Source organism: Typopeltis vanoorti, chromosome 7, assembly GCF_054136105.1.
Source record: "Typopeltis vanoorti isolate ZY-2024b chromosome 7, IOZ_Tvanoo_1.0, whole genome shotgun sequence".
In the NCBI taxonomy this organism is placed as follows: domain Eukaryota; kingdom Metazoa; phylum Arthropoda; class Arachnida; order Uropygi; family Thelyphonidae; genus Typopeltis; species Typopeltis vanoorti.
In genome coordinates this window covers 8,949,535-8,975,470 of record NC_143555.1, presented here as the reverse complement: position 1 = coordinate 8,975,470, position 25,936 = coordinate 8,949,535, and the positions used below count along the sequence as shown (strand labels likewise).

At 35.4% G+C, this 25,936-nt stretch overlaps 1 protein-coding gene across 1 annotated transcript in view; it reads left to right on the top strand.

Moving 5' to 3' along the window:
* LOC150104475 (LIM domain kinase 1-like) overlaps nt 1–25,936 on the top strand; it is a 390,472-nt gene that overhangs the window by 127,906 nt on the left and 236,630 nt on the right. Inside the window, exon 7 of the mRNA XM_090395560.1 lies at nt 2,687–2,910. Within this exon, the coding sequence (XP_090251686.1) occupies nt 2,687–2,910 (224 nt within the window). The remainder of the gene's footprint in view (nt 1–2,686; nt 2,911–25,936) is intronic.

Genomic DNA, 25,936 nt, shown 5'->3' with positions numbered 1-25,936 from the left:
TTAACTTTTCTCTCAAACCAGGTTTTGGTGCGGTGTTGGGACTTGGTATTTTTCCAATCAATTCTGTGGGATGTTTGGAGTGCATGGTCAGAAAGGCCAGTTTTCCCAAAATGGAGGTATTTAATGTGTCATTTGTGTTCGTCTTGTCTGATTGGGATAGTTTGCTCTGTTTCCCCTAAGTATGGTATGTTACATGTGCATTGTATTTTGTATACCCCTGGGTAGGTTAGGTGTGGAAGAGGATCTTTAGAAGAACTGAGTAGGTGTCTTAACTTGTTTGGGGGGTTTAAAGGTGGTTTTAATGTTGTATTTGCATAGTGTTCTGTCTAATTTTATTTCATCAAGTTTTATTTTATTAGTAATTAATAAAATAATCTGTTCAACACGTGTGTTTTTGTGTCCCTAAATTTATAAATATGTATGCTGATCACCGTGTAACCTTAAAAGAAAGAATCATTTAATGTTAATTATGAAAACTTGTAATATAACACAAAAAAATATTGGATTTTGTGGAGATAACTGCAATACCAATTTTGGGGGTGTAAAATGGAGAGAAGAAAACAATATTTACAGTCAATTGAAGAAGGAACTAGGAAGAAATATTGTGGGCATTAGTTACGGTACTCACATCGTTCACAACTGTCTTCAAACTGCAGTTAATGTTCTACCTATTGAAATAGAAGCTTTAGTAGTCAAAATTTATAAATATTTCCACATTTATACAATTCGAGTCACTCATCTAAAAGCATTCTGTGAATTTGTAGGTTCTTCAACTGGCAACCATTTTCTTTCGCTACGTCCAGCTATTAACAGAATACTTGAAATCTCTGAGAGACTGAAATCATATTTTATTTCACAAGAACACTGTCACGGTGATGATAAAACAGTTCTTTTATAATGATTGTGGTGAAATGTATTTGTGGTTTGTGCACAGGCAACTCAAATTATTTAACAAATCTATCTTGATTATGGAAAGTACAAAAGCAAGTGCAACAGATATTGTCATTGAACTTAGAAAATTAAAAACAAATCTTGAGAAAAGGCGTGATAATAAATTTATACCTCAAGAAGCAAATAAGCTTTTTAGAATACTGGAAAATAATGGAAGTATTAATATTAATACAATACTACAAGAGTTTACAAAATTTTATGACTTATGTCTTTCTTACATTGAGCTTTGGGAAAACAGTTTTGGTGGAGCAGAATCTTTTACTTGGATATATAATAATGAATTAACTTGGTCAGAAATTGACGCTTCAGGTGAAAAAATTAATGAAACTTTTGCAAATAATGCAATAAACATGGATGAACTGTTTGATAAAGTGGTGATTGCAAAAGCTTTTTGGTCGGCAAACTATGACATTTTGAAAAATACAAGTTGCAAAGAAAAATGGATACAACTATTCAGTCATTTCAAAGAAAAGAACATTTCATTGCCCACTCTTGTCCAAATTATAGAATACATTTTCAGTCTGTCAGGCACATCTTCACCTGTTGAAAGAATATTCTCAATAATGAATAACGTATTGTCTGAAGAAAGAGGTAGAATGGCTGAATCAACAGTAAAAGCTGTATTGTGCTGCAAACTTAATAGTGAACTTAATTGTAGTGAATTTTTTGACGCAATTAAAAATGACAAAGAATTTTTAAAGAAAGTTCATGCTAATGATAAATATTAATAAATTTTTAATAATAAGTTATGTTCAGTTAAGAGTAATTAAAAATTATTACTATGAAATGTTTTTTGTTAACCACTTCGTTATTTAGCCTTTTGAATCATAAGTACTTAGCGTAGTAGGTGTTACTTTCTGTTTTGAGCAAACTCTCAAAAATGTCTCCTGGTTTGATAAAAAAAAAAAAAAAAATTTATGGTAAGTCTGTATATGAGGCAAGTATTTTGCAATTTTCTCTTTCATATTTAAATTTGTTCATTGTGGTTGCACAATTTTGGCCTGAGAATGAAGCTGGAATTTTTGTCTCAAGCCACATAGAATATGTTTTTTATTAGATTGTCTTGGCACAATTTTTGGAAAACCATGGCTTGGATACCAAATGGAAGTTTTGAATGGAGTGGCAAAAGTAGTCTAGTCATGGAAAGGAGGAGCATATAAGCCTAGAAGGCCTTCCACTTTGCACTGTTGTGATGCCAAAGGAAACGATATCGAGAATGGCTGAAGGTTAAGAAAAGATCAAGAGAGTTGGATGAGTGTTGAGGATCGGCTGGTTTTCTGATTGGTGGACAAAATTTTTTTTCTAAGAGGTCATTGTTTACACCAAATACTTAGTCTCTCTTCAATAGAACTTGGGGAAAAAAGGAAGTAATTAGTATTCTGGATATTAAACTTATCAAGGAAGATTATTTCCCTTTTTGGATAATTGGACTCCAATTTCAGTGATTTTCAGAATTAAGAGGATAGTAGAAACAGCAGGTAAATAATACATAACTGGGTGAGGAAGCTTAACTGAAAGATATAATGGTATATTTCAGTTGCAGTGCATCAGTCTTGCTACTTCTGTTTTACAGAGAAAATAAATCATTATATTTTTGAAACAAAACATTTTATCTTGTGCAGGGGGGGTGTATTTCAAATGATTTCAATTTAAATAAAACCATGCAGTATTTCTTCACATTAAAGAAATCAAACTTAAGTTTCTTTATTTACCTGTTTTTTTTTTTTTTTTTTAGATAGAGGAGCTAATACGATCAACAAATAAAGTTTTACAGCTCACTATTGAGCATGATCCAAATGCCATGTCTCATCAACGTTCATTGCCTTTTCGATCACATATCCAAGTAGACCGTGAGAGACTATATAAGAAAAGAGATGAACTGGGTGGCCGTTCAAGACAGCTAAAAAAAGGAAAGGGCAATAAAGAAAGGTCATCATCTTTACCACGATTATTAGCATGGTCAGTATCTTCTTAATTTTACTTTATTTCTTTAGAAAGTAATATGGAACAAAAACAGTCATTTAATTTTAAAAAAAGTTGGTAATTGCTGAAATTATTTTATAGAAGTCAACCAAGTTCACTTAAAACATTTGAAGGATCATGGAACTGAAAACAAAACTTGAAGTAATGTAACTTCACAGTTTTGTTTTTGGTTATTTTTTATTATAAAAATTATTTTTTTTAATCTAAAAGTGATTAAAATAATTTAGTTATTTTTTAAAATAACCCCAATTATTTTTACCTTGCTTTCTGCTTATCTCTCTCTCTCTCCAAGGTAAACAATGTCAAGAACTCATTAAGGGAGCAGCCTCTTCCTATTACGCTACCCAAATATCACTAATATCTTTTTTGAAAACATTCACCTACGAGGGTTGTTTGAAAAGATTGGTAAATTTCCAATAGATGGTGACACAATTTGTTCATTCATACCCGTATTAGCACGTATCATCTTTTTCAGAATCCCTGGCAAAATTTTAGCCACATGTGACACGTAGTTCTTGTTTGGCAAACATTTAAAATGACCATTTTCGCATTTTTCATAAAAATGGAGAAAAACGAGTTTCGTGTAGTGATAAAACACTTTCATTTGAAGAAGTGGACAGCTGCACAGATCAAAGCCGAGTTAGATGCAGTTCATGGGGGACTCTGCACCAGTATTAAAGACTATTTATTTTTGGATAAATGAGTTTAAACGTGGTTATAAGTTCATCGAAGATGAAATGTGCTCCAAACGCCCAACTGAGGTCACTACAAAGGAAATGATTAACAAAATCCATGGTATCGTTATAGAAGACCACCAAGTGAAAGTACGTGAGATTATAGGCATCTCAACCGCGATGGTTGCCTGTCGATCAAAAACTCATGCGAAAAGACATTTCAATGCAGTGTTTGGTGATGTTTAATTGCAATTAGTAGGATTTTTTCGGAGCACCGAAAAAAGCGATGACCATTTTATCAGCTGGGAAGGTGATGGCCTTCTGTTTTTTTGGTGTTCCCAAGGAATTATCTTGATAGACTATTTGGAAAATGGTAAGACAATAACAGGAGTCTATTATGTGTCATTGTTGGACTGTTTAAAAGAAGAACTGAAGAAAAAATGGCCAAGATTGGCACACAAAAAAGTGCTCTTTCATCAAGACAATGCACCATCCCATACATTGGGCGTCGCAATGGCAAAGTTGCACAAATTGAGGTTTGAATTGGTTCCACATCCAACATATTCTCCGTACTTGGCCCTGTGTGACTACTTCTTGTTCCCAAACTTAAAAATTTGGCTCAGTGGGAAAAAATTTTCTTCAAACGAGGATGTCATCAAGGCTGTCAATGACTGTTTTGCACAATTTGACAAATCCTACTTTTAAGATGGGATGAAAAAATTGGAAACTCGCTGGACCAAATGTCTAGACCTTGATGGAGACTATGTTGAGAAATAAAGGCGATTTTTTCCAAAATATTGTAAGATGTACTCGCAAATCAACTGGTGGCCTATTCCACATATCAGGAGAAGAATTTGGCTGAACCACATGCTTCTTAACCACACTATTACTTCTTTCTTCATTTCTAGGTGGTAATTTCAAGTTCTCCAGTCCCTCACTGCTGCGAGCTATGTGTTAAAAAAATCCACTAATGTCTTATTCCCTTATAAGTAGTAGGTGAGGCTGTTTTATATCTGGGTTTTGGAGACTGAGTAGGCATTTCATTCTCCACCAGCAGCCAATCAGAGATCTCTAGCCCAAGACTATCACTAATTTTAATTGTCATCCAGTTAAGAGGCAGAAGGCAAGTGTTGCCACCTCACAGTATCTTATTCTAACACAAAGTTGTTTGAAATAGTGTGGGGTTCTGTGGTCAATTTTTTTTTTGAGTTTCTGGGAGGAAAACCTGTATGTCGTGCCAGATTTAACTAACTCAGGAACCGATTGAAGAAAGACTTAGAATAAGAATGGCAACTAGAATTGAACTTTTTTCTTTCTTCAGGTTTCCTAGTACTTGGATGCAAACACTATTTCCACTGAGTTACACAGGCCTATGCTGTTGATCTGTCAAATCTCACTTGTGACTATACTGTAAGATCTCATTGCCACCTTGTATGTTTCTATCGCGTCTCCCATTTGTTGCTCTCGCTCTATTTTTTCAGCTTTGAACAAAACAAATTTGTTGGATCTAATTGGCATCAGTACAGTTAGTACTCAACATTTGTTGCATAGTAACTGTAATTAAATATGCACTAGTTGAAAAGGAACAACAACAAAAATTGTACAGCTCATTGAACTAAATTTTGAAGGAAAAAATATGGTTATCCTGTATCATGTCACCTAAGATGATACAGGTGACATGAAAACTGGAATAAAAGATATCCTTGAAGTATGGCTTTGAAAAAACTGCTAAATGAAGCAAGCAGTGATGACAGCACAGTGGTAAAAAACACTGACCAGGCATGCAGGCAGGAATGCATATCCATACTTGAAGTAGAAAAAGCCATCAAAGGCTTGAAATGTAGAAAGGCAGCTGGAGTAGATGATATTCGACCAGAAATGCTGAAGTATGGTGGTATAAGAGTCTTACAGTGGCTGCACTGCATAGTTCAGAAAGCCTGGACAGAGGGACGAATTCCTGATGATAGGAGTAGAGCTCTCATAGTACCCATATATAAAAAGGGAAATAAAACTGAATGTGAGAATTACAGAGGTATTTCCCTACTGAGTGTTCCTGGCAAGATCTATGCAAGTATACTTGAGAAACGGTTGAGAAGAATTGTGGAAGAAAAGCTTGGTGAAGAACAAGCTGGATTCAGGCCAAACTGAGGCTGTCAGGATCAGATCTTCACTTTACGACAAATAGTCGAGAAAGCATGGGAATATAACAAAGATCTGTATTTAAGTTTTGTCGATTTGGAAAAGGCATATGATAAGGTGCCAAGAGAGAAGCTATTCAATATGCTGCAGTTATATGGTGTCAATGGGGCATTATATCAAGCAATACTTAGTCTTTATTTGAGTTGTAAGTCAGCAGTTAGAATTGAAGGAAGTACAGGAAGATGGTTTAATGTTAAATCTGGTGTGAGACAAGGATGTACATTATCCCCTCTGTTATTCATTATCTATATGGATCACATTATGAAGGAAAGTGGTATTAAACATGATATCAAAATTGGAGATGTTAATGTCAGCTCTTTGCTTTATGCGGATGATGTTATACTTCTAAATAAATCCGCTACAAGTCTGCAAGATTCTCTGACTAAATTGAATAGCTGTTGTAATAGATATGGTATGAAGGTCAGCAATAAAAAGACAAAGACAATGAAAATAGGCAGAATCATTAAAAATGTCAACTGTGTTGTGAATGGAGAACCTGTGGAACAAGTAAAACGTTTCAGCTACTTAGGCACGATTTTTACTGAAGATGGTAAATTAAATATGGAAATAGACAACAGAATCAGCAAAGCTGGTATGGTGGGAAGTCAATTGAATAAATTCATATGGAATAAGAGAGAAATTAGGGGGAACACTAAATTAGCTGTATACAAGACAGTGTTCAAACCAGTTTTAACTTATGGATCTGAGAGCTGGGTCAGAAGTAAAACACTTGACCAAAGACTAGAGACCGCAGATATGAGAGTCCTGAGAAAGATTAGAGGCGTGAACAGATGGCATCAATGGCAATATCATATTAAAAATGAGGATATTAGGAAAGAACTTGACATTGTCTGCATCCAGAAATGCGTTAGCAGAGCTAATCTCAGGTGGTATGGTCATTTAAACAGAATGGGCGAGGAAAGATTAGCAAAACAAGTGTTCTCTGCCAGGTTGGCAGGAAAACGACCCAGAGGAAGACCAAGATATAGGTGGATTGATATGGTACAAAGTGCCTTAGACGATAGAAATATAAGATCTGATAATGTTGGAGTCTTGACAAGTAACAAGCTGATTTGGAGGAAAATTGTAGATAGGAAGTTAGTAATGATATAATTTTTTCATGTAGTACTATCATATCCTGTACACCCCTTGTGGGTACATGGCAGGAATTTGATGATGATGATGATGATGAAATATGGTTAGAGGAATTAAGTTTTTATTATGGATGGTCAGGAGTTTGAACTGCTTTTGAATTACAGTACAAACTCTGAAGTGTCAAGTCTATAAAACACTGTGGAATATAATCTTTAAAAACTTTTTCTTTTTCCTTCTTTCCCAAATTTACCAGGTGGCCTGTTTGTCTCAGCCCAGCATTTCGTTAGTCTGCCTCTTTTTCTTCAACCTTTTGGTTTGTAGTTCATTATCTTCCTGGATATTCTATCATATGCCATTCATTCTAGATGCTCATTCCCTTTACTCTGTATTTTTCTGTGGTTTCTATTATTGGTGTTTGGTTTAGTTTTTTCAGTATATCTTAATTTTTCTTTTTAGCTAGTCTTGTATAGCCTGTTGTTCTTTGCATATATTTAATTTCTTCTGCAATGACTTATTTCGTTATCTCTTTCTCTTATTTTCCATGCTACGGTACATTATTAGGTGTTTTTTTTTTTTTGAAAACTATTCTATTGCCAGCCTTAATTTTATTCCATTTACTTTGGAGAATTTATTGATTTTGTAAATGTCCAAATCTTCATTGTAACTTAGTTTATAGCCCAAATAATTCAACTGCTGACTTGCTTCATTATTTTGTGTATTACTATTTTACTTTGGATGACATTTTTTCTTTGATTGCCATAATTTTAGTTTTTTTCTTGAGAGATTGATAGCCTCAATTTCCTGATATGTACCCTCAAGGGATGGAAGTTCAGGGTATTATGATAGCATTAGTTTGATTAACTTTATATTATTATTAATCTCTTATTGATGATTTTACTCCAGATTAGTCTGTTACTTGTCATTACTGAAATATTGTCATATCTAAACCTTGGTCTTCCTATTGGTCTTTTTCCTGCCATCTTGCCATCGAACATCTGTTTTGCTAATCTTTCCTCTCCCATTCTATTTAAGTGACCATACCACTTTAGATTAGCCCTGATCACACATTCTTGAATGCTAATAATGTCAAATTCCATCCTAATGTCTTCATTTTTAATATGATTCTGCACATTGCCATTAATTTTCACGTCCCTATTTTTTGTACTCTCATTCTGTGGTCTCTAATCTTTGATCAATTGCTTTATTTCTAACCCAACTCTCCAATCTATAACTTGAAAATTATTTCAACACTGTCTTGTATACTTTTAGTTTAGTGTTTTTGCTAATAACTCTTTTATTCCATATAAATTTATTCATCTGGCTAGCCACCATACCAGCTTTGTTTATTCTGTTGTTTATTTCCAGATTTAACTTGCCTTTTTCAATAAAAACTGTGCTTAAATAGCTGCAATATTTTACTTGTTTCAGAATGTAGTGGAAGTTTTCTATGCTTTTGCCTATTTTCATAGTTGGTCTTTTTATTGCTAATTTTCATGCCAAATTTGTTACAGCTATTATTCAGTTTAATTAGAGAATCCTGGTGACTTGCACTGCCCAAAGCAAAGAGCTAAGTTTGCTTTAGGCAGTGATTGTAATAAATTTTAGACAAAAGTTTTTTAAGTATATTAATATCTGGATCTGAGAGCTGAGTTAGAAGTAAAATACTTGACCAAAGACTAGAGACTGCAGATATGAGAGTCCTGAGAAAGATTAGGAGCATGAACAGATGGCATCAATTGCAATATCATATTAAAGACAAGGATATTAGGAAAGAACTTGATATTGTCAGCATCCAGGGATGGCAGATCTAGTCTCAGGTGGTATGGTCACTTAAACAGAATGGAAGAGGAAAGATTAGCAAAAGAAGTGTTCTCTGCCAGGTCGGCAGGAAAAAGACCCAGAGAAAGACCAAGATATAGGTGGATTGATACAGTGAAAAGTGCATTAGAAGACCTGATAACATCGGAGTCTTGACATTTAACAGACTGATTTGGAGGAAAATTGTAGATAGGAAGTTAGTAATGATGTAAATTTTTTATGTCCTGTATCATAGTACTACACACCCCTTGAGGGTACCTGTCAGGAATTTGATGATGATGATGACATCTGGCCTTTATAGAATTAAAGTACTCATCAGGGGAAGTCTAATTATTACTTTCATATCAATATACCAAGTTAACAATATATTCCACATCATCAAATTCCTCACTTGTACTCTCCAGGGGTATATAGGATACTATGAGAGTACTACATGATAAAGTTCATGTTATTATTAAACTATATCAGCAACTGTTCTCCAAAAATTAATCTTATATGACAGACCTCCTATTGTCATACCTTATTAATAACATCTGACCTCCATGGAGTCATAGGATACATCACAGGAGGTCTGCATTCCTTCTTGCAAAAAGATCATCGAACTGTGCTTTAAACCTGTTTAGTTTCCTTGTTCCACTCACCAATCACTCTCTATGCAAAGAACCTGCTTTTTGCTCCCTTGCTCACACCCTCCTCATACAGCTTCCAGGGATGGCTTTGCCTCTAGTTCTATATTTGTCTCCCTCTACTCTATGAAAAACCTCTACATTAATCTGGTGACAACACTCCACAAACTTATATATCTCAATCATGTCCCCTCTTGTTCTTTTCACAAGGCTCTGTAAGTTACATTCCCTGAATCTCTCCTTGTATCTGACATTGCTGTTGGAGGTTTAATGGAGTATTGACAACTCTAAGAAAGGATTAAAAACTAATTTTAATGCTTCTAATATTTCATCTGTCATTGAGATATCTTCAGGGAGTACATCTAACCTAGATAGCCCTTCAGAGTCATAGCCATGTGTTTCAGTAATTATTGTGTTGTCTTTGGTCTTTTTGTGTGTGTGTCAATACTTTAATTAAAATTCTAACATGATGTCTTCCCAGCACTCAAGCCTTGGCATCTGGATACCTGACACTTCATAGACCTGACACTGACTTAGTAAACCTTATCTAGACCCTCTCTCATACATCCTCATCCCCTGGAAAACCAGATGACTAAATCTATGCACAGAAGTCCATATGTGACCTGATCAAATCCTTATTGAAGGGAATCATAACGTCTTTGTTTCTGCATGTCAGTGTCTTTCTCATTATTGCCATAATCTGTTGGAATGTTCTTACAATTTTAGTAATGTGATCCGTAAACTTCAAGTCTCTGTCCACCATCACTCCCAGATCTCTTACCTCTTCCACTTCCTTCAAAATTTCTCCATTAATTGTGTACTCTGCATCCCAACCTTGCCTAGCGTCATATTTCCAGACCTTCCACTTTGCGACAGATTGATTCATTCATTTGCCCACTCACACAACCTATTCAGATCCTGCAAGGCCGCATCTGCTCCACTTCTCATAGTTCTTCCCAACTTTGCATCCTCAGCAAACAACTACACATCTACATTTCAGCAGGTCCCAAAGTCAGTGACATACAAGTTAAATAATAATGGTCCCAATACAGATTGCTATAACACTCCACTAGTGACTTTCCTGTTTTGGGATACCACTCCTCCCTACACAGCCTGCTAGAACATACCTTACAGGCAGTCAGCTATCCAACTTCCTAATCTGTTATCTAATCTCATCTGTTTCAGTTTAGCTACTAGGTTTTCATGTAAGTCCGTCAAAGGCCTTTGAAAAATTCAAGTACACCACTGTATATACATTTCCTTTATTGAGTGGATTTCTTATCTCGTTGCAATATGTATGCAGATTGCTAAAACATGATTTCCCTCTAACGCTATTAACAATCAATTTCTGAATTCTAGTCTTCGCTAACTTCTTGAAGAACTTAACAACAACCCCAGACCCACAAATTTGCCTATAATTTGTAGTCTATCTTATTGGAAGTACAGGACGATGGTTTGATGTTCAATCTGGTGTCATACAAGGATGTACATTTCCCTCTGTTATTCATTATCTATATGGATCACATATGAAGGAAAGTGGTATTAAACCTGATATCAAAATTGGAGATGTTAAGCTCATCTCTTTACTTTATGCAAATGATGTTATACTCTTAAATAAATCTGGTACAAGTCTGCAAGATTCCCTGACTAAATTGAATAACTGCTGTAATAGATTTGGTATGAAAATCAGCAATAACAAGATAAAGGCAATGCAAATAGGCAGAAACATTGAAAATATCGACTGTATTGTGAATGGAGACCTATAGAACAAATAAAACATTTCCACTACTTGATTTTTAGTGAAGATGGTAAATTAAATATGGAAATAGACAACAGAATCAACAATGCTGGTATAGTACGAAGTCAACTGAATAAATTTATGTGGAATAATAGAAATTACTCAAAGCATTAAATTAGCTGTATACAAGACATTGCTCAAACTTATGGATCTGAGATCAGCTATGCTAACACGTTCCTGGATGCTAATATTGTTAGCATCCAGGAATGTTAGCAGAGCTAATCTCAGGTGGTTTGGTCACTTAAACAGAATGGGAGAGGAAAGATTAGCAAAACAAGTGTTCTTTGCCAGGTTGGCAGGAAAAAAGACAGAGGAAGATCATGATATAGGTGAATTGATATAGTAAAAACTGCCTAGAAGACAGAAATATAAGATCTGATAATGTTGGAGTCTTGACAGATAACAGATTGGTTTGGAGGAAAATTGTTGATAGAAAGTTACTAATGATGTAAGTTCTTCATTTAGTACTATTATAATATCCTGTACACCCCTTGAGGGTACATGTCAGGAATTTGATGATGAACCTTTGTGAAGTGGAACAATTTTTGCACCTATCATTCCTTTGGGACTTGTCCTGTTGCAATACTCATGTTAAATAGTTGCATCAGAGGTGCCATTAATTCTGTAGGGCATTCCCTCAAGACACGTGGTGATATACTCTCAAATTCTACTGCCTTATTAACGTTGTTTGTTTAATCCCCCATATACTTCCTGCTCATTCACTATCATTCCCTCCTCCACTATACCCTCTACACTCCAGCTTCTCATGATGTCACCTTCACAAAGATGAAATACACTTATAAACTGCTAATTGAATACATCAACTATATCTGCTGCATTGGTTACCAATTTGCCAGTGTTATCAACTAGTATCATTCTCCCAGAGTCAATTTTTATGCTACTTGCCAGATAAAAAAAAAAAAAAAAAAAAAACTCAGTAAGATTATTTGTAGCATGATTAGCTAATTTCTTCTTATATTGAGTTTGGCTGTTTTACTAGCATTTTACTAGTAAAATGCTAGTAAAATTCCTGGCTTGCTGTTAGTACTATTCATGCAACTGATTGTTACGAACATTCATCTTGTGTAGCCTTCATAGTACTTTCATGCCTTCTTCCATATTTGATGCTTGATCTCTTCATTCATCCATTTTACTCCTACCTTATTTAGCCTTTTCACCTTTGGAATACACTTGGATATTGCTGCTGTTAAATAACTCTTGATCATTAGTGCCCAAATGGTATCTGTCTCCTTTCCACTCAACTTTCCATACAATAGTTCTCATTTGTGTCCTAAGCTTTTCATAAACACCAGCCTTGTAGTTCTACATATATATATCATATATATCCCTTCTTTATAGGTATTCTCATATGACAGGCTACAACACAGTTGTCCACTTCATGGTCACTCTCACCAACTGGGGAAGATTACATTCCATTCAATCGCACACTTTGATGATATAACCAGATATAAGCCTCTTAATCCTCCTGTGCTGTCTGTTGCATATTGCCTAAGATTTTTCTCCCTGAAGAACTCAGAAATTCATTCTGTTTATTCTCTGGTGCTATCTCTTCATTGCAATGAATATTGTCATAATTGACATCACCCATTGCTTGCTCAGTGAGCCAAGTTGCCTATACATTTATTTGTCTCAACCCTCCACATTCCCTATGCTGTAGCAACACCTCACAAATCTCTGAAATATCTGCTATCCTAAATATCAAAACTGGTAATTAGCTTAAGGAATTAACAATGCATATAACGGATATTAATTAAAGCAAACTTTAATGAATACCTTCAATATTTCGGCAACGTCACGTTGCCATCTTCAGGAACATACAAATATGGTATGTACACGCAGGCACTAACAAAAGCAAATGAGGAAGAAGGCAAGAAACTAATATTGTTCCTAAAGTCTTAATGGTGTCCCCTAGCGGGCTAATTGGGTTGTCTTGGCCGTTGGGCTGAAGTTCTCATAATGTAGGCTTCCCAAATTTGGGATAGTTTCATGCACCCAAATTTGTTGAAGTTTGGAACGTTTTTTAGAGCAGCTGATGATTCCATGAATAATCCTTCATACTTGAACTTGCCGCAGTGTATTATTTTAGTTTTCTTCCAACGAATTCTATGGTGAGTATCTAAGGCATGGTCTGCCAACCCAGAGTAGCTGTACTGGTGAAACTGGATGTAGTCTTTGTGTTCTGAAATCCTGATATTTGCTGTCCTGCCTGTTTGGCCAAAGTAGGACAGTTTACAGCTGCAAGGTAAATATTTATGTTTTGCAAGCACTATGTACAATTAATCATTTTAAATAAATTTATCTCCTAAAGAGAGGAATGAATTACACATTTAACACAGTTGAAAAAGAAATATTACATAAAATTTCTTCTCTTCAGAATCACAGGATTTTGTGGGAATGCACAAACTTTAAACTGATAACACACAGTTTCTTCAGCTGGCAATAATGGCCATAAAATACAAATTTCTTAACTCGTACCTGTTTTTCCTCTAAAACAAAAAAAAATAATAATTTTTTGCACAACCATTCTTAAAAAAAAGAACATTTCTTCCTACTGCTTTAGAATATGAAGATAGTTATTGCAAGTTTTTCCTCCGCTTGGTTACACTATAAATTAAAGATACCAAGAAATTATATACTTGGTTTAATCATTTATTCAAGTGTAAGCAAACAAGTTTGCACCTGAACTATTTCTCAGGACTGGGGAAACTTGTATATAGAAGCTTATGACTTCACATCACTTGCCTTAGTATCCCATAATGCAAAGCACATATCCTTATGGGTATGTATAATGCGAGTTTCCCCAGTCCTGAAAAATAGTTCAGGCGCAAACTTGTTTGCTTACACATCGATAAAGGATTAAACCAAATATATAATTTCTTGATATCTTTAATTTATAGTTTAACCAAGTGAAAAAACTTCCAACAACTATCTCTAATCCAGAGTATTTTAATAATAAGGTGTGATGCCTTTTGGCAACTTGTATATGAAAATATAACTTCTGTATTACTTCAACCTTGGTATCACCTCCGGGTCTGGCTCCCACTGATGAGACCTCAATAAAGGTTGAAACTGGTTTGGATAACGACCCTTCCCATAATGCATCATGGGATACTAAGGCAAGCAATGTGAGGTCATAAGCTTCTATATACGAGTTGTCCCAGTCCTGAATAATAGTTCAGGTGCAAACTTGTTTGCTTACACTTGGATAAAGGATTAAACCAAGTATATAATTTCTTGGTATTTTTAATTAATATGAAGATGATTTTAAAGTTCTCAGTTTCCTTCTATTTGAAATTCAAATACACACACATCATTGAAGAAAAAATGAAAGAATTTAAAAAAAAAAAAAAAAGCCCCAAACCTGGGAGATTTTGCATATTGAAAGTTCCTGGCAAATAAGTCAGATTGTTCTCTTAGAGAATACAGAGAAAAATGTAAGAAGCTGAAGCACTGTGTAAAACTAGCTAAACAAAAGTCATGGGAAGACTATGGTGAGAACATATCAGGATAATGGCAAAATATTCTGGAGACTATTGAAAAAGCTTAGAAATGGAGGAAAAAGTAATATAAAGGAATCAGAGATGATAAAAAGGTGACATGAAAACTGAAGAAAATGATATTCTAGATGTCTGGAGTAATTACTTTGAAAGATTGCTAAATGAAACAAGCAGTGACAGCATGGTGATAGGAAACACTCAACAGGAATGTCATCTGGAATATATATCTGTACTTGAAGTAGAAAAAGCTATCACAAACCTGAAATGTGGAAAGGCAGCTGGAGTAGATGATACTCAACCAGAAATGCTGAAATATGGAGGTATGAAAGTTTTACAGTGGCTACACTGCATAATTCAGAATACCTCTTCTACACTGCACAATTCAGAAGAGAATAAAACTGAACTTGAGAATTACAGAAGAATTTTGCTTCTGAGTGTTCCTAGTAAGATTTATGCAACTATTCTTGAGAAACGACTAAGAAAAATTGTGAAAGGAAAGCATGGTGAAGACAAGCAGGATTCAGACCAAATAGTGGTTGTCAGAATTAGATTTTCACTTTAAGACAAATAGTTGAGAAATCTTGGGAATATAACCAGGATTTGTATTTGTTTTGTTGATCTGGAAAAGGCATATGCCAAGAGGAAATTCCTTCAAACGCTACAGTATATGGTGGAAATGGAACAGTATATCAAGAAATACATAGTCTCTATTTAAGCTGTAAGTCAGCAGTCAGAATTGAAGGAGGTACAGGAAAATGGTTTGAAGTTAAATCAGGTGGGCAACAAGGTCACATTATCTCCACTTTTGGTCATTCTCTATATGGATCAGATTAGGAAGGAAAGTGGTATTAAATCTGATATCATAATTTGTGATGTTAATCTTAGCTCTTTACTTTATGCAATTGATGTTATACTTCTGAATAAATCCAGTACAAGAATGCAAGATTCCTTGACAAAATTGACTAAACTGTGGTAAGAGATTTGGTATGAAAATCAGCAATAAAAAGACAAAGACAATGAAAATAGGCAGAGACATTGAAAACATCAACTGTATCCTGAATACTGAACTTATAGAACAAGTAAAAAATATTTCAGGTATTTAGGCACAATTTTTAGTGAAGATGGTAAATTAAACATGAAAATAGACAACAGAATTAGTAAAGCTGGTATGCATATATTCATATGGAATAAGAGACAAATTAGTCAAAACACTAAATTAGCTTTATAAAAGACAGTCTTTTAACTTATGGATCTGAGAGCTGGGTTAGAAAAATTACACTTGACCAAAGACCAGAGACCATATATATGAGAGTCCTAAAAAAGATTAGGGCAGATGGCATCAGTGACAATGTCTTATTAAAAACGACAATATTAGGAAAGAATTTGACATTGTTCGCATTCTGGAACATGTTAACAGAGCTAATTTCAGGTGGTATGGTCACTTAAACAGAATGGAAGAGGAAAGATAGCAAAACAAGTGTTCTCTAGGGGTGCTTAATGGTCAAAGCTGTATAACTGAGAGAAGACCTCCACATAGCTTTTAAAGGAATGCGGAGAACCGACCAGGTCTTCTGACCTAATGGCCAGTCCTAAACTTCTTGTGATGCACCCTGTTAGGTATCCACCTGGATACTGAACAAAGGAGGATGGACTGGCAATTTGGGATTTAACGAACCAAATTGTATTCTTATTGGCTTAAACCAAAATATAAAATGATGGTTCAAAATGACAGAATTTCATGCTAGCTAGGGCGTCACCCAGTTAAACAAGGCCCCTGTTGTTTTTGCCAGGGAACCAGGGCGAACAGCAAAAAGTCAGCTACTGGTCAGCTACAAATCTGAAAGCACACTCCAACTCAACATCACCAGAGTTCAAGATTGGTGCTATCAACATAAGAGGCATGAATGGCAAAGAAATGGAGCTAGTTGAAGAATTGGATAAGTACCAGATCGACATAATAGGGGTGACTGAAACAAAAAAGACAAAATGTGGTGAGATTTTTATGAGCAATAAATACAAAATGTTATATTCAGGCAGTGACAATCAAGGAAAATGAGCTGTAGATATAGTATTTAACACAAGATACAAGGTTGATTTTCTTGAATGGCAAGCAATATCAAGTAGAGTGATGTAGGCAAATATCAGCATGGGGAACAGGACAATGAGACTCATTTGTGCCTATGGTCCCACAGAAGCTTCTACTAAGATAAAAGTGGAGGAATTTTTTGAGGCTTTAAAGAAAACAAATCACACAATGAAAAAGGAAAAGTTGGTCCATGTTGGGGATCTAAATAGCAGAGTAGGAAACGATTGTCACACATACAAAAATATATTGGGAAAATTTAAACGCATATTAATTAGATGTTAATAGGAAGAAAAGAGCAAAGTTAATAATAATGGCAAATACCTATAGTATTTCTGCTCAGGACATGGACTGGTTATTACTAACACAATGTCCCAATTTAAAAATGTGCACAAATTTACATGGAGAGAAGAAGCAAGGTTTTCTTGAACTGGAAGAGTAGAGAAGCTCCTCTCAAGCCCCCAAAGACTGTTTCTCCTTTCCCACTATCTCCTACCTCGCTTTTACTACAAGTTGGTGCTTGATAGGACATATATCTCGGTACTGTCTCGAATGGACAGAGCTATCCGTTCAGCCATGAGATCATGACTCCGACTGTCACCTGACACCCCAACTGCATATTTCCACACGAGGGTGAAACACAGCGGGCTTGGGGTTCCATCAGTTAGATGGCTGATCCTATGCCTGTGGCTGTCCAGAATCACGAAGTTGGATCTATCTTCTTCTTCCCCTATCTGCAGAGAGGCTTTCTATAGCCCATTAATACAAAATGACCTTAGGTGGGCTAAAGGCTGGTCCCGTTATCAAGGTACCTTAATTGAGTCAGCACAAGAGATGGACATCTCTGCTTCACTGTTCTGTAGATGGTGCTCCTTTAAAAGAGTCATATCTGGTACCTCCCCAGCATGATTGGGTAAGGGATGACACACCAGACTCCTCCCTGGGTTCGAGTATATTGACCTTATCAGAACGAGGATCAATGTCCTACCCACTCGAGCCTGCACAGCTTGATGAGGTAGTGACGACTCAAACTGTAGGACTGGCTGCCACTACATTCAGACATTGTCTCATATAGCCCAGTGTTGCTTCCGCACCCATGTGGTCTGCATGTGTAGGCATGAAGCCGTTGTCTCCATTCTGAACAGCCACTTTAAGAACAAAGGTTGGGAGACTGCGGTGGAACCACATTATAGGACCTCCTTGGGTTTGAATAAGCCAGTCTGATGTTTAGGTAGTAGATGCTCAGATGGTGGGAACAGGGCACCCACTAGCCTATAGCCATAATAATAAGGTAAAGTATTATAAGAATAACAAAGATCTAATTAGTAAGATACAAGAGGAGCATGGGACAACTCCAAGGTTTACCAGCACCACCATCTCTTTACATGGCATATGAAGTGCAGATAGTTATAAGGACTTAAGACAGCTTTGGCTTACACAGCAGGATATAAAAGTTCTTTCGTTGAGGGCACTGGTGGCATGGCATTGCCACCAGAGAATGACTACAATGATAACTAAAACAGGCATAGGGTAAAACACTTGTAAAGGCTTAGGCCTATATCAAGTCTGGACATGATGTAAGGGTAGTACTGCCCATAACCAGTTGGTATCACAATGATCAGTCCTTGTTCCACTATTATTCAGTCTGTATGTTAATGACATTGGAAAGGATTTGACAGCCAACATACTATTTGCTGATGATGCAAAGACAAGTAGGGTAATCAGGAATACTGCTGATATGCAGTGCTTGCAGAATGATTTGAATAGGCCGGAATTGTGGGCATAAGAATATGGATGTCAGTAAACGTAAAGTCATGCACTTTGGGATGATCAAATATCCAATGTATTATATTCGTGGGATTATACTAGAAGGAAACTGATCAGACTATGGATCTTGGAGTAATAGTAAATAGGAAGTTTAAGTGTAGGGGCTATCTATAAAAGATTGCAAATACAACTCAAAAGATAATTGCAATGCTGAAATAAACTATGACATGTAAAGATATGGATGCCTCTTTATATGGCCTTGATAAGATCTCACTTGGACTACTGTGTGCAGGCCTGGTCTCCTGGTTTCTGTTGTGATTCTGGTGTAAAGGAGTGTTAAAAATGATATCAGAAATGTGCAATACTGATTATGATGATAGGTGGAGAATTTGTAGGTTGCAGACACTAGCAAACAGGAGGGGGAGAGAGAGAGAGTGAAGTGATACATTTGAGACATAAATTTCTTATACAGGATTTTCAGTTGATGAAATTTTTCATCAGTAGTATATGCAAATATCCCTTGTGGGATATCTGCTATTTAGTGATATAAGATTTTCTTACATTAATTTTTAAGAATGTCTGATTTTGATAAAATAATTACATAAAAACGAAATGGTAACATTTTTATGTATATATATGTGTATATATATATATATATTTTATTATTTATCATGTAGTTAAAAATTTCCAAAAATGCATAGCTGAAAAATGCATTATTTCTTGTAATAATTAGAAATGTTTATATAAGCTAGCTTTGTTAGTTACTGCCTTTCAAAAACTATCTGATCGAGATATTTTTATTTGTAAAAAGGACTCGTCTCTAGTGTAATTTTTAATTTCTGTACCATAAACTTGAGAGAAGAAATTATTGACCTTTCCGATGGAGTTTACACAGCATTGAAGAACTACTATCTTGTTTATAAGTGCCCTTCATCTCAGCACCGTGTTGCTTATCATGTTAGGCTGCAGTGTGCTTGTGCTAACATTGTATTTCTGAAGAGGAAGTTGAATTACTGAAAGAAAAATAGAACAGCTGTTGCATTCATGAGAACACAGAAAGAGATGGTGTTCTGAAAGGGAGTTGAGAGTTTTAGAAGAGAGAGAGTTTTTTAACCTTTTTCTGAAGTCAAAAAAGGTTGTTAAGTGTGTTATGAGGGAAACGAATAGTTATCCAAAAATAAAGTTTCCTTTATATGAAGTAAAGTTGTAACAGATAAAAGTGATTATATAGTTTCTTCTCATGCATTTCCTTTTTGATACATTATGCAGAAAGCATGTTCCACACAAGCACTGTAAACCGTTAAGAGATGGGCATTGGTTGGAGGAGCTTCTAAAATTTGTTCTTCTTTACTGGTATTAGGTTCACTTTCTTCTATTAGTTTAAAGTTCTCATCAGAAGCAGCTTGACATATTACTGACACTGTCATTGTAGCCACTACTTCGACGTTGTTATCAATATCCAACCAATTTTCAAATTCTTCTTTTGACATACCGTCTGGGATTTTATCAAAAATTTCATTTGTAAGATATTCAAATTCTTCTGAAGAAGGAGTTTCAGAGTTTGTCTTAAAAAATCCACCTTTTTGGAAGCAGTTTTCAATAGTGTTCTCTGAGACTTGCTTCCATGACATTGCTAGCAAATGCAATGCATCAAGAAGGGAAATCTTTTTTTGCAATTGCACTTGCATCAGATTGATTTTTTATATAATCGAGTTCAGCTATAATTCTCGCATGAATTTCCCTGCGATAATAGGCTTTAAAAGCTCGTATGATGCCTTGGTCACATGGTTGAATTAACGATGTAGTGTTCGAAGGCAAGAAGATTACTTTGATGTTTTTTTAACGATAATTTGTTTGTGTGTGCAGTGCAGTTGTCTACTAACAAGGCAATTTTTCACTTTAATTCAAGATCCCACTTAATGGGAATTTGTTGAAACCAATTGTTGAAAATGTCATTAGTCATCAAAGCATTTGCACTAGAACAGTAGGCAAACTTTTGACACCTTTAAAACACCTAGGATTTTTACTTTTTCCAATCACCAGGAGTTCTCATTTCTCACCTTTCATATTAGCACAACAAAGAACTGTCACTCGCTCTTTTAAAGATTTAAATCCTTTAGTGCCGGCTTGTCCAACCCACAGGCTGCATGCTGCTCAGGATGGCTAGAATGCGGCCCAACAAAAAATCGTAAACTTACAAACTTTATGAGATTGTGACTAAAAAATACCATTAATAATACTACAAATACAATTTTAACATGCTATTAATTTATAAGCAATGAACTTTTGAATTTAACATGTTCTTTAGCAATGAGAGATTCATAAAATCATTCTCAAATAATTGTATTTATTCGCAATTGCCGCCCATGCGAGTAGTTACTTCTTGACATAATAAATGGCGCTGGTGCTCTTGCTTCCTACTTTTACCACGCAATAGATGTCTCTCTCTATGTGCGCCATGGGTACGCTGGTACGGCTTTCAATGTGCAATTTTAAACAGTCGAGTTGACGCTGAAGAAAGGTGCAGACTTTACGTGTGTTTGTGGCGATTTGGCGAGTAATTTTTTTAGTAGTAAAAATTTGGCGATTTGGTGATTATTAAACCTAGCTTTCTAATTTTCAATCTATTTTTTTTTTTAAATTCCAGCATGGCTTCCACAGCGTCTCAAAAGAAAACCGAACCAAAAAAAATGAAAAATTATAGAAGGAAGATTGTTCAACGAAAAGTGGACAGACGACTACTTTTTTGTCGAGGCAAATACTAAGGCAATCTGCTTAATTTGTAAGGAATTTGTGCAAGTTTTCAGAGACTACAATTTGAAAAGGCATTACACGCAAAAACATACTGCGAAATTTAGTACGTATCAAGGAATGTGTCGTAAAGACAAAATAGTGGAACTGAAAAAAAGTTTATCATCTCAACAAAGTTTTTTTAAAAAAATAACAACTGAAGCGGATTCTATTGTAAAAGTTAGTTATGTGGTTGCAAACTTGATAGCAAAAAAATCAAAACAGTATGCCGATGGTGAGTTTATTAAGCAATATATGGAAACCGTGGCAGACATAATTTGCCCTGATAAAAAAGGGGATTTTTCTAAAATCAGTTTGTCTTACCAGACTATAGCCAGGCGAATTGATGAAATAGGAAAATCTGTCGAAAAAGGTTTGGAGAGTAGAGCTGCTAATTTTAAATTTTATGCTTTGGCGATAGACAAAAGTACTGATGCTACTAATACAGTTCAATTGACAATTTTTATTAGAGGTATTGATGACGAATATAATATCACTGAAGAAATGGCTTCTTTAGTGCCATTAAAAGACACAACTAAATCAAGAGATACGTTAAAGCGATTTTCTTTATCTCTCCATCTCTTTTACCTATCATTACCAGCAATGATAGGTAAAAGAGATGGACCTGTAAAATTAATAGAAGATGATGCAATTGCCTCCCAAAATTTAAGTATGATGAAATATCACTGCATAAGTACACCAAGAAAATTTATGAGCAAAAGCTTTAAAGATGGATAACGTCATGCAGATTGTCATCAAGGCTGTAAATTTCATAAGGGCAAAGGGATTGAATCATCGCCAATTCCAGGAATTCCTTAAATTTATGGATGCTGACTATGGGGGACATCATTTACTTTTCGGAAGTAAGATGGTTAAGTCGAGGTAAAATGTTGAAAAGATTTTATGATTTGTGAAATGAAATCAAGTCGTTTATGGAATCAAAAACAAAATTTGTGCCAGAACTTGATGAAAACTGGCTCACAGATTTGGCCTTTTTATTAGACTTGACCACTCATTTAAATGAGTTAAACATGCGTCTTCAAGGTGAAAACCAACTGATCAATACAATGTTTCAAACTATAAGAGCATTCGAAATGAAACTGAAACTATGGCAATCTCAAATTAAGGCAAACAATTTTATGCATTTCGACACGTTGGCTAAACACAGTCCTGTGAACAACGAAAAATATGCAGCCTTGCTTTTCAATTTGATACAGGAATTTGAGAAGAGGTTTCAAGATTTCTGGAAAAATCATCAATCTTTTGATATATTTGCGACTCCATTTTCAGTCAACATAAACATATTACCTGCCAATTTTCAAATGGAATGCATAGAGCTACAATCTGACATTCAACTTAAAGAAAAATTTAATCATGTCTCTTTACTGGACTTCTATAAGCTATATCTTCCCAGAGAAAAATATCCCTTGCTTCACAATCATGCCTTATTCATGTCATCGCTATTTGGAAGTACCTACATTTGTGAGCAGCTATTTTCAAGGATAAAGCACACGAAGAATAAAACTAGAACCAAAATATCTGATGAGCACCTTGAGAATTCACTGAGAATTGCAACTACTTCCATCAAACCAAATATCGAAGCATTAGTGTCTCAAAAACAATGTCAAACATCTCACTAATTTCATGTTGCTGTCTTTTCATTTACTTTTATAATAAAAAATTCATGAATTAATGAAGTTTAAATTACTTAAATATGTTAACTATACATTCTAAGTTTTTTTGCTCATCAACTATCGTTAGTGTATTTTATGTGTGGCCCAAAAAACTCTTCTTCTTCCAATGTGGCCCAGGGAAGCTAAAAGGTTGGACACCCCTGCTTTAGTGCTTTCATTTTTAAACATAAGTATGCTCAGGCATTGCACAAAAATAGTCCTATTTCGTCTGCATTGTAAATATCCTCGGGACAATATTCAGCAATACTTTTTGGTCACTCGGTCTTAATCCACACATCAGCTGATAAAAAATCATCACTTTTTTCTTCACCATGAATATGCTTGTACACAATAGTGTTTTTTCCACCTGTTAAACCATCCATCAGTTGTGGTGAAATTTTCTTTGCCCATTGTTTTTGCGAGTTCTGCTTTTTGATGCATCAAAGGACCATTAATCAAAGCATTTTTTTCACGAACATTACTAAACCAAATTTTTAATGCTGATTGAACTTGAGTATCCTTACCAGATCTGGCTCTTTTCCGATCCATGTTCTCATTAGTAAATGCTGAAGTTTCAATGTTTGATCTATTTTTAAAGCTCTTACACAGGAGTGGTTGTGAAATTTTTAAATATACAGCCCATTACACTGATTCATTTTGGGCAGCTTATCATAGCACTCCAAAATTCTTTGCTTTTCATGAAAAGATAACTCTATGTTTTTACTTGCTTCTTCCATAATGCTAAGGGCTGTTTTAACGAGCACTTAAAGTCAAATTCACTTACTTAAAGAGAGCACGACAATAAACTCAAAAAATCAAAATTATACTGTATTTAGACCCTCTGCATTTGCCCGGGAGATTAAAGATTTACGGAAGATTAACAAAAAAAAGTCAGGTTTCAACAAATGTTTTTGTCAAATTTTCTCCTGATTAATCCTTATTTCTTAGAATTCTGAGACACAAAAGGCTAAACATTCCAGGATTCTGATAACAATAACTGGAACTTTGATTATAATAGACGGATTATTTTTAATTAATTTTAAATAGAGTGTTTTGGGACTGACTGATTTTGATAACAATAGCCGATTGATAATATTATCGTGATCACAATAAACAGATTCTACTGTAAAAAGAAAGTGGAAACACACTATAAAACAGATTCATTTTAGAAGTTTCTTACACACTTTTTTTTTCAGTGTGAAATTCAATTTCATTTACCTCAAAACTAAATAATGATGACTTCCTATTTCAAATCTTCTGTATAGGCTTGTGTCCTCATCCAGTGGGAAAACATCACTATCAACTAAAACATAGTCAATGAGACTTTTCTTACTTCTTGCATCTTCCCTCGTGTGAATTTGTGCACATTTTTATGTTGGAACATGAGATTTACTAATATGGTGTTACTAATAACTAATCCATGTCCTGAACAGAAATTCAGCAGGCATTTACCATTATTATTAGCTTTGTGCTTTTCCCCAAATTCTTCCGAAACATTTCCTACTCTGCTGTTTAGATCTCAAACAAGGACCAACTTCTCCTTTTTCATTGTGTCATTTGCCTTTTCTAATGTTCCAAAAATTCCTCTACTTCTTCCTTATTAGAACCTTCTGTGGGACCATAAGCACAAATAAGTCTCATTCTCCAGTTCACCATTCTGATATTTGCACACATCACTCTACTTGATATTGCCACCATTCAAGAAGATTATCCTCATATTTAGTGTTGTATACTACGATAACCTGATTTTCATTGCCTGAATATAGCATTTTATATTTGTCGCTTAGAAAGCTCACACCTGTTTTTGTTTTCTTTGTTTCATTCATGCCTATTATCTTGATCTGGTACTTATTCATTTCTTGTTCTGGTTCCATTTCTTTTCCGTTGATACTTCTCAAGTTGATAGCCAACATCATGTCAAGGACTATCCAACATTTGCACAGTATCTGTCATACTTTACTTTGAACTCATTCACAGTCTTGACACCCACAACAGACTGGTAACCTATTACACTTATCTTATTCACTACTCTCTAAGCAAAAATCCTAGTTCTAACACCTTTGCTAACTACACTCTTACTCAATTTCCATGGTTGGTCCCTAGTTTTTCCATCACCATCTTGTTCTGAAAAATTTCCTCTGAATTAATCTTGTAAAAACCCTCAGTAATTTGTGTCTCTGAATCATATCGCCCCTTTTCTGCCTATCAACCAGTTTCTGTAACCCACGATCTTCAATCTGTTCTTGTAAGGTTCATTCCATAGACCTTCCACCATCTTGGTCACTTGCCTCTGGATCCTCTCCACCTCCTCCTCATCACCAAGAAACCCTTGCATCCATATCTGTGTACAGTAGTCAAGATGGAGTCTTATCAAGGCTCGCTAAAGCGAAACAATAACCTGCTTGTCTCTGCTCGTAAAAGTATTCTTCAGTAACCAAGTGATCTGATGAGCTGCTTTAGCCACTTTTGCTATGTGCCCTTCCCCTCCTAAACTTTTACTCCCTATCCACTAACACTCCCAAGTCTCTGGCTTTGTCAATTTCCTGGAGTACAGGTTCCACCAATGTGGTATACACCTGGCAATCTTTTCATCCTAAAATGCTTAACCTTATCCCTATATCCATACCCATGTGCTGCAGTTTACTGATTAGAATTCCATGTGGTTTCCTGTCAAAGGCCTTTGCAAAGTCCAGCAGTACCACTGTAAATCCATTACCTTTATCCAACTCAGTTGTCACTCTCTCTCTATGTTCACTGGGCATCTACATCTGCCATGTGATCACTCTGATGCTCGGTGATGTGCCACACCAGGCCTCCCCATGTAGTCCTGTTGTTTGCTTTCCTTGTGGCCTCAACTCTCTGAAGATCAGTCACTCCACACACACACCATCAATCCATCTCATTGATGGTCTACCCCTTCCTCTTTTCCAGAAACTTTACCTTCTATTACTGTTCTGAGAA